Below are 12,761 nucleotides of genomic sequence, written 5' to 3'. Positions count from 1 at the left end.
TTGCTAATAATAGTTATATTAGTCATAATGAGCCACAATATAACATTAATGCCGATTTTATCAGTACGGATATTTGTACTCAAGACTATTTATCAACACAGAAAAGATGAAGTGGCTTTCAATATGCATACAGAGAATTTAACGTGTAAGTTTTATACTGCTAGCAGTATAATTTATACTGAATTCTGACACGGTGTCTCTACCTTTCAGTTCCTCACCTTCTTTGAGTGGTTTTCTGCATTATAGCAATTTTAGCACGTTTTATAGCAGTGTGGATATAGCAAAGCATGACCCCCCCATCAGCAAAACCTCTCACTGGGATCTAAAACCCCAATAACACTGCACTACAAGACTGCTTTGTTCTATTTCAATACTTGCAGGAATCATGAATGCCACAATTCCATTTAAACTGCATTGTTTAAATTAAATTGCTTAGCCATCTATTACAGACTAAAAGGGAGCTTGTTCAGTTATACACACAACCTGCGTGATTTAAAACGTCTCCTCAGAACATCTCACTGAATATCTCGGCTCATTTCCACAAAGACAAATGATAAATAAAATGTCTTAATCATTCTTCATTTAAGCAAATTGTGCTTGGCCTGTTTTTTTTCTTGCATAGTAGGGCATAGCTGACGATGTTGAACGGTTATACATTTGAAGCTTTCTTACTGGAAATACGTTGAAGTAATTAAGGATGAATAGCTGGAAATGCTAGGCTTTGGCCTTTTAGGACTGCCAATCAAAAGACTGGGTGTACAATATGTCAGTATCTGCCTCATGCTGTGAGCAATTAAGTGTGATTTTGAAGAGTCCTTCTCATTATAGAACATCTGGGGAGAGTTTTAGGACATCAAAATGCAATTCACTCAATGTAAAGGCGGCTTTTTATTCATTCAGACCTGTCTCTACTCTGGAAGGTTTGACAATAGGCTGTCATCAGAGCTCTGTTCACTATGTAAGTGCATGACCATCACATAGGAGAGAGAGAGAGAGAGAGGGGGGGGGGAAGAATTTGCTTCAGTCAATTATCTACCATTTCAATGGTTCTCTCTGTTTTCTTCAGGTAAAGGGCCTGATATGTCAGGGTTGAATCACATTAAATGCTGAAAGCACACTTTAAACAACATGGGATGGACACAGAAGTGGATTCTGGGTAACAGTACTTCTTACCAATGACCAAAATTCTGTGATGGAAATATACATGCTTTAACAAAGGGACCTTTCATATTTCATCTGAAACTATATTTAGCTGTACAATTATTTTCCATTTGCATTAAATCCAATAAGCACGGAAGTCACACTTTGCATGAGGAACCACACACTTTGTGTAGACAGAAACATCAATCCAGATGCTAATCAGGCACCATTAAATTCTCTCTTGTCCATGTCCTACATCTCAAAGACAAGCAAGGAAACAAACAAGAAGACAAAGACTCTACTTTCGTGCGAGAAATGGCAATGTACAATGTAGGATACATATTACCCAAGGAAGTGGACTAAATGATGCTTCACTAAGAGTGAATGTGACACATTCATCAGAGCCTTGTAAGCCACAGGTGATTGCACCTTTTCCAGCAGAAATGGGGTAAATAGAAGTATGTAAATGCACACCTGCCTCCTGTGACTAAGTAAAGCTACACGCTTTTTTTTCACAAGGAATCCCTCCTCTCTCACGTTAGAGCTTCCTCAGTCTTTACAGTTCACATCAATTGCTGATGCATTACTCGTGAACAAAAGCCACACTCGTATTATTAGTAAAACTGCCATTGTTTTTATTGGTTTTTCATACCAAGGTAATCCATTACAAATTTCACAAAACCATGGATAACGATGACGGCGTTGCTCGGCTCGGGAGACCGCCCGCCACGCATGTTGGCCGAGATCAGGAGAGGCGAGGAGGAGGAAAGAACGGAGAACGGGGAGGACCGAGCCTGATGGAGGAGTTGCGTGGGATGGCGGGGCTTACGCTGGCTTTGCTCCAGCCGATAAACTGATCTGGGACCTGCGGCGAGGGGAAGGCACGAGGACGCCTCACCCGTCAGCTGCTTTGGCACCAGTGTGCGTGCCTCATAGAGCGAGCGTTGGCACTGCATGGGTGGCACATCGTCAGGGGACAAGAAGAGGTCCAGGGACAAACCTGTCACCACATGCTTCAGTGGATGTTGCTCCCCCCCCTCTCCCTAGTCGAAGCTGTGCTCTTTATGCCACAAGGCTATGACTCATTTCCTCGTGATAAGGCGGGGGAGGGGGGGGGGGGGGTGTGCAGGGAGAGAGAAACGATCCTTGCCATCATTGTCATGGATGGAATCCATCAACGATTTCTTGGCTATGACTTATAGTGACTCATTTATGGAACTTCACGGGCTACCTAAAGCAGTACAATTCAGCATGTCAAATTATACAGGAAAGTAACTCCTCAAAATCAAATATGAAAGTCCATTAAATCTAACATTACAATACAGTTAATACACCATCAGACGTACCAACAGAAGGTAGCTACAGGACGAGTACGCAAAACTAGTAGCTCATCAAAATAAACAAATGTACATATGTTTAAATGGAGGACTGAAAATAAGACAATTTCATACATTTCTCTGGCAAATACTATAAATTGTGCTTGCTTAGTAACAACCATTCAGACAACTCAAAAAACATACTGATTGAGACTGAACTGTTGTTTGTGCTTTGTTATTGATTATGGAACTGTACCTTACGGAGTAAACCTGTCATTTTGGACATATACACTTTCTGAGGTTTACATAACTGAGTTAATTTCAAACAGTAACATCATAAGTTTATTTAACATGCATGTCCTTATTTAGCAATCATAATACATCAATTACTGTAGTCAGTTCATAGCAGATATCATCCATAAAAATTACAAGGGATAATATTTCAGCCAATGTGTAAAATGCACAGATTGCTCAGGCCAATCAGACCACTGACATGACATGAAGTGAAAGGTCATATTGAACCACATATAAATATGTCATCATATATAACTGGAAAATACAATGCACCTAATCAACTATAGGTGTAACTTCTATACACTCCTCAATCTACCAATCTGAATCTAGGTTTGAAAATAACATCTTGCTTTGCACACTTATTAATTATGTCCTGCGACCCTTTTTTTTGTCCTGCAAGCCCTCGCAAGACCATGTGCTCTCGCTCAGCTGGCCATCTCTGCATAATCACTGAGGACTTTGAATAATGCAAAAGTGCAGATGCAGAACTTGAATAATAGAAAAGTGCAGATTTTTTTTTGAGAAAGCACTCAAAACTTTTAATCTGGGTCAAAATCAGAACATTTGGACACGCAGGACAGAATGAGCATGTGGAAGCAATGAAGGTTGTTGAGGAGATGTGCTGGTCTGTTTAATGCGTCTCCTTTATTGTTTAAAATGCCACACATTCCCTCTGTCTTTCATCTGAAAATAATTGTGAAATGTTCCGAATCACTACCATTCTGTTTGTTCATCTGCTCATATGCATCTGCTCAAATGTCCAAAACCACTCTTGTAATAACAAAGCTTTCATATCATTCGAGCTATTACATTTGCAATAGTTACTGACTAAGATTAATATCCAAGTGATGGAGTTGAAGAGGTTAAAGAATATGGCGTTATTAAAAATGGTTCATTTGTAAGTACATGGTTAGTTTGAACTATAGCTGACAAAACTTGTTTGGCTTTTGCTGTGTTTCATGACATCGGTTCCTGCTGGTTTATGAATATTAGAGCTGGTTTACAATGTATTTTTTTCATTAGGAAAATATTTGTGCTTTTCTTGTACTTGGGTCCATAGATTTCTGTAACTTATCTTTCATAGCAATAATAATAATTGTTGCATCCTCAATGAATGTAATTCTTCATAAAGCGTAACTAAGGTCTGCACTATGCATATGCAATACAGTAGGTATACTGTACAATGGGGTGTTTGTTTTTCATGCTTTACAATAAAAAAGTGTTTCATGTCACAAAGCTAAAAAACTAAAGATTGAATACCACTGTGAAAAATATTACTCCCAATTCACTATATAGACATTCCCCAAGTCCCAGAAACACCACCTTTCAAGTGTACCTACAAATTTAACACAAATTAACATTCTACTGTATCAAATATGGTGTATCAAATACCTTTGCAGGGTAGAACATTTACAATTTGACCATTTACTGATCCCAGCAGCAGGTTTCCTATTAACGTCTTTAACGTCCTTAGCATGTTTTACCATCCCTGCATCATTATCTGTCCTAAAAATGTCAAATTTCAAATGCATCTCAAAGTTACTCTGGTACATCACAAACAAACAAAAGAACGTAAAAGACCCTTGTAAACTGGAGGTCTCTTATTCTGGGTATAAGTAAACATGTCTGTAAGTCTCAAAGTCTGCAATAAAAGTAGTGGACAAGGTCCAAATTGAAATAATGCCACACCATAAGAACATCATTATCCAATAATTCCACATCATAAGAACATCCTTATCCATAGCAGACTCGTATTAATGCAGGTTTTTGAGACTGATAACACGTGTGCTCCAAAACACACGATTTACTTCATTGCTTGCTAAAATCCCCACCACTGGATCAAACCAGGTGACTGAATAAAGTCTATCATACTCCAATAGGAGATTCACAGCCTTAAGCCACTGCCCTGTCCCCTTTGCTCTAGGGCAGGTAAACACATATGGTGTCTGCTGTAATCGATGGCCATCGAGATCCAGATGTCCAGAGAGAGAGCGCTTGTGGCCATGGCCTGTTGTCTCTGAACTGGGCCTGTATAAATTCATATGGCAGTAGACGGGCTGAGATTGCTGGGACTACAGTCTGGTGGAGTCTGGTTGGGTTTGATGCCTCGGGACTTCATGTACAAGATCAACTGATCTGGGATCTCGGCCAAGACGTCCTTGGCCAGCCGAGCCATGCTGAGCACGTGGTTCCCTGTCCGGTCCATGTAGTCCCTGAATGGCACGAACTATTGATACAACGAAGAGTTAAAAGCTGTCTGTATAGCCTACATAAACCAAAACACTATTCATTAAATCACTGTAGAGTTTTTTGCACACAAAAAAGCAAGGACAACGCTCATTTGGGTAAAGATAAACAGTGGGAGTAAATGCTGAGCATCATTTTGTTTGGTGAGGAACATTGATTTTTTTTCTGCATTCATTTTTCACATACAGCAAAGTCTTTAGTACGTGTAATGTATAATATTACAGTCTACTTCAAAAGCTGGAGAACAACCAAAATGAAACTCTGGAAAATGTCCTTACATATTCATCTACTTCCTTTTAATTGAATACTGTCTTTATTTTAGGGTCATTTAAAGGTAGGCTGGAATGGTCTATTCCTTGAAGCATTTCTCTATGCACAACCAACCCCAAGAAACCCATGTATACATTCCCTTAATGTGCCTGTTTCATGAAGACATTATTGCAAACTGCATTGACTGTTGATTTTGTGAGAGTAACATCGTTGAGGACATTTAGTGAACTTATGAAGACAGATGTGAAGACCAATGTCATTTCAGGTTGCACACTAGAAATTGCGGATTTCCTCAGACTGCTGACTGACAGTTGACCCACGCAGCAAATAAGGTTAAGTGAAAACTATATCTGAAACTACATCAGCAAATTACCTGCACAATGTCTCTTTCTGCCAGTTTCCCTCTTGATGATATCCTGATGTCATCACCATCCAACTCAACCATGGCTGGAGAGAAAAGTTAATGTCATCAGCCCTTTGGCCAATAAAACTTATTACTCCGTCAGTCGCATTCATGACATGCATATTATGGTCTCTGCTGGAAGGTAATGAACGTTCTGGAGGAAAGTTCTGGAGGCAGATGGGGCTACGTGCTCATTATGTTCAACAGCTGTGAACCCTGAACAAATCCAGCAGGTTGACATCTGCTTATTAGCCAAAAGTCCCAAAACCTCTCCAATTACTTGATCCCCAACCAAAAAGTCCACTTTATTTGGCCGTGATGCATATTTAAGACACAGCTTTAAGAATCAAAAGCAAAGATTGTTACTACATATGTGTACAGTAATTTTAGATGTGGTGCTCAGACTCTGTACAGATCGAGTGACACGAACGGCTTGGAGGAATAGAAACGTGGAGATTTCCAGTCTTACCATCAAATTCAGCTTGTCCTACTCCAACAATGATGATGGACATGGGTAGTTTAGCAGCCTGGAAACCACAAGGAATGCAAAACAGAACAATATTCCGTCTCTGGACTCACTCTGCTCACGTAATTCAACATGCAGAGTATATACTAGCAGGCATAGTAGATTTAGTAATAATATTAGAAATAACCATTTGAGGCATTACAGTACAAAAGGTACATGAAACAATTATGCCATTTGAAATACTAATGAACATCCATTACAAATACAGATTGATGTACAAAAGAAAACAACAACATTCAATCCCTCAACCCTCACCACCCACCCCGGGGATTACTCTTTACAATGTACTCAGCTAACAGAAAATAGAGGGTTGGTTGCTGTGCCACTAAAACAGCCAGATGTACAAGGTTCATGTCTATTGGTGTGCTGTACCTGTGCCCAGTGTGACGCTTAACAGCCAGAGTAGACTTATTATTCAAATACAAAAAAAATTCGGTAACACTTTACAATACGGTTCCTTAATTAATGTTTAAGTACTTATTAACTAAGCAATAGATAATGGAGAATTATCGTCATAGTTTTACCTTAATTACTCTTCACTATAATAAACTACTATGTTAGGTCACATGTAAGTAATTAATAAGTAGTCTTCATCAATTTTCGTAACTACTTACTTTCGGTTCCTTAATTAATGTATTAGCTAAGCAACAAGTAATAGAGAATTATCATCATATTTTTCATTAATTACTTTTCACTTCACTGTTAGTTCACATATAAGTAATTAATAAGTTGTCTTCATCTATTTTTGTAACTACTCACTTAATCAGTCCTTCATTAATGCTTATGTACTTGTCACTCCAGCGCATGGACGTAATTTTGATTTAAAAAGTGGGGGGGACATGGATTCGTCGTTATTTAAATATTTGGTTTTAACCGTAAAAACTGGGGGGGACCAACACCAGCTTTTGAAAAAGTGGGGGGGACATGTCCCCCCCGTCCCCCCCCCCAAAATTACATCCGTGCTCCAGTGTGTTTTTGTGTGCATGTGCACTGGTTTGGGTACGCCCCTGTGTGAATGTGTAGCGATGTCTAGACAATCGCCTTTGTAAGTTCTCTCACCTATCTCTAGTCTCGTTGCACACGTTATGTATTATTGTTGACATTGTCATGAGTGTTGTGTTGTTAGTTTTCGTCACTGCTTTAAACGCATCCTTACATACAGGCTACACTTTACTATTATACACTGCACACTATAACACTTCCTCATTGTAATTACAGGTCATTACAATGAGGAGTACTTAGTGTTAAGCAAACCGTACTGGGGTGGGTTTCCCGAAACGTTCTTAGCGCTAAGTACTTCATAACCTCGTACGTTTCATACGAGGTTACTTAGCGCTAAGAACGTTTCGGGATACTCACCCCTGTTAAGTAAATATGTGATTACTTATTCTGAAGTTACTTACTGTGACGTTGCGAGCAGGCAGGATACCGAGATGGGAGCAGCGTTTAAAGCAGTGATGAAAACGAACAACACAACACTCATGACAAAGGTTGAACAACAGCTGATGAAGGACATGGACTGGACACACACTTACATATCTCAACAATAATACCCAAACCAGCGCACATGCACACAAAGACACGCTGGAGTGACAAGTACATAAGCATTAATGAAGGACTGATTAAGTGAGTAGTTACAAAAATAGATAAAGACAACATATTAATTACTTATATGTGAACTAACAGTGAAGTGAAGAGTAATTAATGAAAACTATGATGATAATTCTCTATTACTTGTTGCTTAGCTAATACATTAATTAAGGAACCGAAAGTAAGTAGTTACGAAAATTGATGAAGACTACTTATTAATTACTTACATGTGACCTAACATAGTAGTTTATTATAGTGAAGAGTAATTAAGGTAAAACTATGACGATAATTCTCCATTACCTATTGCTTAGTTAATAAGTATTTAAACATTAATTAAGGAACCATATTGTAAAGTGTTACCAAAAATTCTGTATGTGAATCCTTGGCTGGCTAGTGAAAATGAGAAATCTCTGGAGTGAATCAGGAATTCAGAGTGTTTGTTTTCCCTAAAGAAGACATGTACAGTACAAATAAACATGGATGAACACAAAATAAATTGTATGAAATATTGTTCTATATAAATAAAAATAAAAACCGGAGTATACTCAACATTACATTTTTTCCCACAATACATAATTAAGATTACAGATGGTCTTAAATTTGAGCTCTGAGTCTCTTGCGGAGAATCTTCGACCAAACAGAGAAGGCAGGATTATCTGCAGGGTAATGGTGGCCAAGCACGTTCAGTGGCAGGCAGATACATTTGTGAGGCAATAATGAAATCCATTTAAATTGGAAAAGCTCCAGCAGATGCACACATCTAAGCAACAATACAGATGAAATATATGGAAGATATACCTTCACACACACACACACACACACACACACACACACACACACACACACACACACACACACACATACATGCACACACACACAAGCACACACACACGCGCACACGCACAAACACACACACACACACACACACACACACACACACACACACACACACACACACACACACACACACACCGCTCTTTTTCATTCCCCTACCCAGAAACCAGTTAGATTATTCAGCCACCCCACTCACCTTTAATGATAACTCCAACCACAACCACAAATGTCTGGGGACTTTGAGCTTTCCAAACAACTTTAAACATAAATTAGGACATTTCAAAGTCCACTTCTAATTAGTTTTAGATTGAATGTGCAGAGAGAACCAGATGAATCACAGGGATACATTACAGTTAAAGTGATAACAAAGAAGCAATATACATTCAAAGTAAACGAGAAACCCTAAGGAAGCTCAAGACATCTGCTCAAGTGCTGTAGTTAAGGAGATATAGGCTGAATACATTTTTTTTTTTGCCAAAAACGTGTCAAAAATAAAAAGAAAAGGACAAATATGAGGGTGGAAGTAGGTCAGTGCTCTTGGAAAAAACTCTCAAGGGACATAACTCATCACAGAGGGAAGAAACACACAGTTGAGAAAATCACACACACACGCACACACACGCACACAAACCATCATGAGCCTTTGCATTGTAACTACTGTTAGAGTTAAACTTCATTTAATTTTTTTTTCATTCATTATTGAATCACTATGTATGCATAGGTCCACTCATTCAGAAGTGCATTTTATGTCTTTACACATCAGATGACTTTAAACATCTTGGCTTATTAAATCATATTTGACTTAGCCTATATAAGGTATCAGCCACAATTCTGCTTGGTGTTTGAGAGAATGACCTGATCAGCATTTTCACTGTTCTGCTATCAATAATCACCTGCAGCACTAGCACTCCCACGTAGCCCAACCAGGATTAATGGCTTTACCCTTGTAAACTGTATGCAGAACTACTGTGGTTTTGAAACTTTGGTTGATAAATAAGTCAGTGGAAGAGCTATGTCTTTGGAATGTGAGGTGAGAGAGAAAAAGAAAGGAGAAAAGAAAGAGAAAAAAGAGAGAGTGCGTGAGAGAGAGAGAGAGAGAGAGAGAGAGAGAGAGAGAGAGAGAGAGAGAGGTGACAGAGAGAGGTGAATAGAGACAGAGAGTCTGTGTGTGTTTCGGTGTCTGTACTGGAACAAACGAATTAGGGGGCAGTCACCGACTGTGCCACCTCAGCCTGTCAGGTTGCAAAATCCTGCTGCATAATTTACCCTGCAGCTGGTGAGTGGGAGAGAGAGGGAGAGAGAGAGAGAGAGAGAGAGAGAGAGATCCTGCAGCAAAGTGTTCACTTAATCCAGTTGACATGATAACAGCTGGAGGATGTGAGAGTAATTTTACTTAGAGCTGAACTGGACACATTCAGGGTTTGATCTTTGTCCTCCCACACACCCACCCACACACACACACACAACCACCCACACCCAAACACGCACACACAAAGCTGACTGACATACAGGTATATAAAGTACATAACAATGCTGTAATTTCAGGCGGTACTCAGAGTATGGTGATGGAAGACATGAAGTAGGCAGTGAAGTAGATAGATGTGAAGAGACAGAGCAGCAGACAAGATCTTAAAAGGAAGGTGTGGCTGTTCTAAAAGTTTGACTAACAGTCGCAAATTCCCTTTAAATCCAGTCTGCTGGGTAACGGATGACAGAGCGACGTCTGTCCTGCTCCAGATGTCTGGCAGAAATGCTTCTGGAGATGCAGCTTCTGAGTGAGACTTTACTCCTCTTAAAGAAGTTTTGGCCTGAAGGTATATTGTTACAACATGATGCAACAGACCGAGAGAAACTGACACATACTTGGAGACACAGAGAGACAGAAGCAGAGGCAAGGACCGAGTTGACTTGATAAAAAAAAAGTTTGTTTGTGTATGTGTGCGCGTGCATATGAGTTTGTGTGTGCAGGACAGAGAGAGAGAGAGAGACATTTATGAATATATACAGGTAGCAAAGCACTCACATTAACTATGGCCTCTTTAGTCTGTGCCATATCTGATATGACTCCATCAGTGATGATGAGGAGTACAAAGTACTGAGAGCCATCCTGCACCGCTGCTGCATATCTAATACACACACACACACACACACACACACACACACACACACACACACAAAGCAAAAAAAAAAAGTAACCGAGCATCAGTATGCACAAATTACCAAACCACCACACTTGAAGAAGCGCATGAGAACACTGACATCTCTCTCCCTTCCACTCCAGCAGCACTAACAAAGCCTCCAGTATGGTGGTCACCTCCTCCCAACCCTCTCATAGACTCATCTCCCCCTCATCTGGAGGTAGCAGTGTGGACAGGTCCGTTTGGATATACTCTATAACTACGTCCTCCGCCAAGCCATCAGCCTCCTGTGGTGGTTAGCGCTGTTGCCTCACTGCAAAGCGGTCTGGGTTCGGTTCTCGGCCCGGGCCGTTCTGGGTGGAGTTTGCATGTTCTCCCTGTGCCTGCATGGATTTTCTCTGGGGACTCCGGTTTCTTCCCATGGCTCAAAGACATGTGTGTTAGGTTGATTGGTCACTCTAAATTGTAAGTAGGTGTGCGTGTGTGTTGGCCATGTGGCAGACTGGTGACCTGTCCATGTTGTACCCTGACTTCACCTGATGATGCTGGGATTGGCTCCGGCCCCCCGTGACCCTGGCTAGTGGGATTAAGCGGTAAATATAATGGATGGATTCTTCATGCTTTAGCATGGATAAATGCTGCAACTTTTCATGCTTTACAATCACACGTAACTGTCCATTTATTCTACTGTGCTAGTCATACATGATATGGCCTAATTTCTCATTATATTGCCTGGTGATGTATCGTGATGTTTGTGGCATACTACATCATTCCACTGTGTTCCTATTTGTGGATAGAATGGAAGTAAGGTTGAGTTGTTTTGTCTTACTCAAAATATATTCAAATAGCCAATATTAAAAAAATACTCAAACTTGTGCTTTTATGTTCTGTTTCCCAAGACAGATGCTGAACATGAACTACAAAAATAAACCGCAGAATGCCAACCACCAAATAATCCTGTCACACCCACACACAAGCAAATGCATTTTTTATCTCAGATCTCTGACTTTCGCCACCATCGTAATCCTCCAAATCACTCTTTGAATCTAATCAGCTAGTGCACATCGGCGAACGTAACGTGAGATCAGACTGTAGAAGTAAGACCAGGCTGCAGATCAAAGATCAGATCTCAGACTGACGCCTTCTCACGTGCAGGCCGTGGCTGCGGATCCAAGCTCATCTGATTAATGTTAGATCAAGCAGCACTGACACTCCTGCTGTCGTTCATTTCAAGAGCCTTAAGCCAAAGCAAATGGAGTGCGACTCATGGGGAAAGTGGCATCTCCTCTCATTAGTCTAAAATAAAGACCTTTGAAAAATGGACGGCGGGCTCAGCTGGGGCCTTCAGGGTCGAATCTCTCGTGTCTCGTCAAGGTCTGGCACATCAAGATGACACGTTTAATTAAAAACGAGAGCAGAAGGTTCAGGTGCTCTCTGCAACACCAGTTACTTTCATTATAATCTCCATCAACACGCAGCACACAACATCGTAAACTCTTTGTTTTTCGCAACAGGTAACTTAAGTTAGCACTTTATGAAGCAAGTCTGAACGATTTTGTCTTTTTGTCTAAGTTTAGTTTAGAATTGTAAACATTAACGTGAATGCCTTTCTTCTCCTGTGATGAGCAGATGTCTCCTGGTGCCATGGTGGACACCTGCAGGCTCACCTGCAGGGAGAACATGAGCAGCATATTGTACGGGGCTTGGCGCTCCAGCCTTCCATCTCTTGACTCACCTGGCCACGTGATTGACGACTGGGGCGAAGTTGGTCGGCCCGTAGAGCTGCACTGTCTTAAGGCTCTGGTGGTATGCTTCTAGAATACCCTCCATGCCGTTGCAGTATGGGTTATCCACATTTCCATTCTTCAAACAGCAGCAAAAGAGCAAACAATATGATGATGTGTGTTAGGTTAAGAATTCTGAATTTGGGGGACAAAGGACTGACAATCAAGAGTCATACAGTATATCAGTAATAAGCCATACGCCTGCCATGGGGCATAAAT

At 40.5% G+C, this 12,761-nt stretch overlaps 1 protein-coding gene across 3 annotated transcripts in view; it reads right to left on the bottom strand.

Moving 5' to 3' along the window:
• Positions 1 to 1,758: 1,758 nt before the first annotated feature.
• Positions 1,759 to 12,761, bottom strand: part of cpne5a (copine Va) — a 60,418-nt gene continuing 49,415 nt past the window's right edge. For all 3 annotated transcript variants that reach the window (XM_077003735.1, XM_077003733.1, XM_077003734.1), the window contains 5 exons: positions 12,494 to 12,621; positions 10,644 to 10,746; positions 6,140 to 6,197; positions 5,641 to 5,714; positions 1,759 to 4,977 (listed from right to left, as the gene is read on the bottom strand). In XM_077003735.1, the coding sequence (XP_076859850.1) occupies positions 4,789 to 4,977; positions 5,641 to 5,714; positions 6,140 to 6,197; positions 10,644 to 10,746; positions 12,494 to 12,621 (552 nt within the window). In that variant the 3' untranslated portion in view covers positions 1,759 to 4,788. The remainder of the gene's footprint in view (positions 4,978 to 5,640; positions 5,715 to 6,139; positions 6,198 to 10,643; positions 10,747 to 12,493; positions 12,622 to 12,761) is intronic.

Source organism: Brachyhypopomus gauderio, chromosome 4, assembly GCF_052324685.1.
Source record: "Brachyhypopomus gauderio isolate BG-103 chromosome 4, BGAUD_0.2, whole genome shotgun sequence".
NCBI lineage: Eukaryota > Metazoa > Chordata > Actinopteri > Gymnotiformes > Hypopomidae > Brachyhypopomus > Brachyhypopomus gauderio.
Note: the sequence above shows the minus strand (reverse complement) of the source record. Positions and strands in the feature narration are given on the sequence as shown.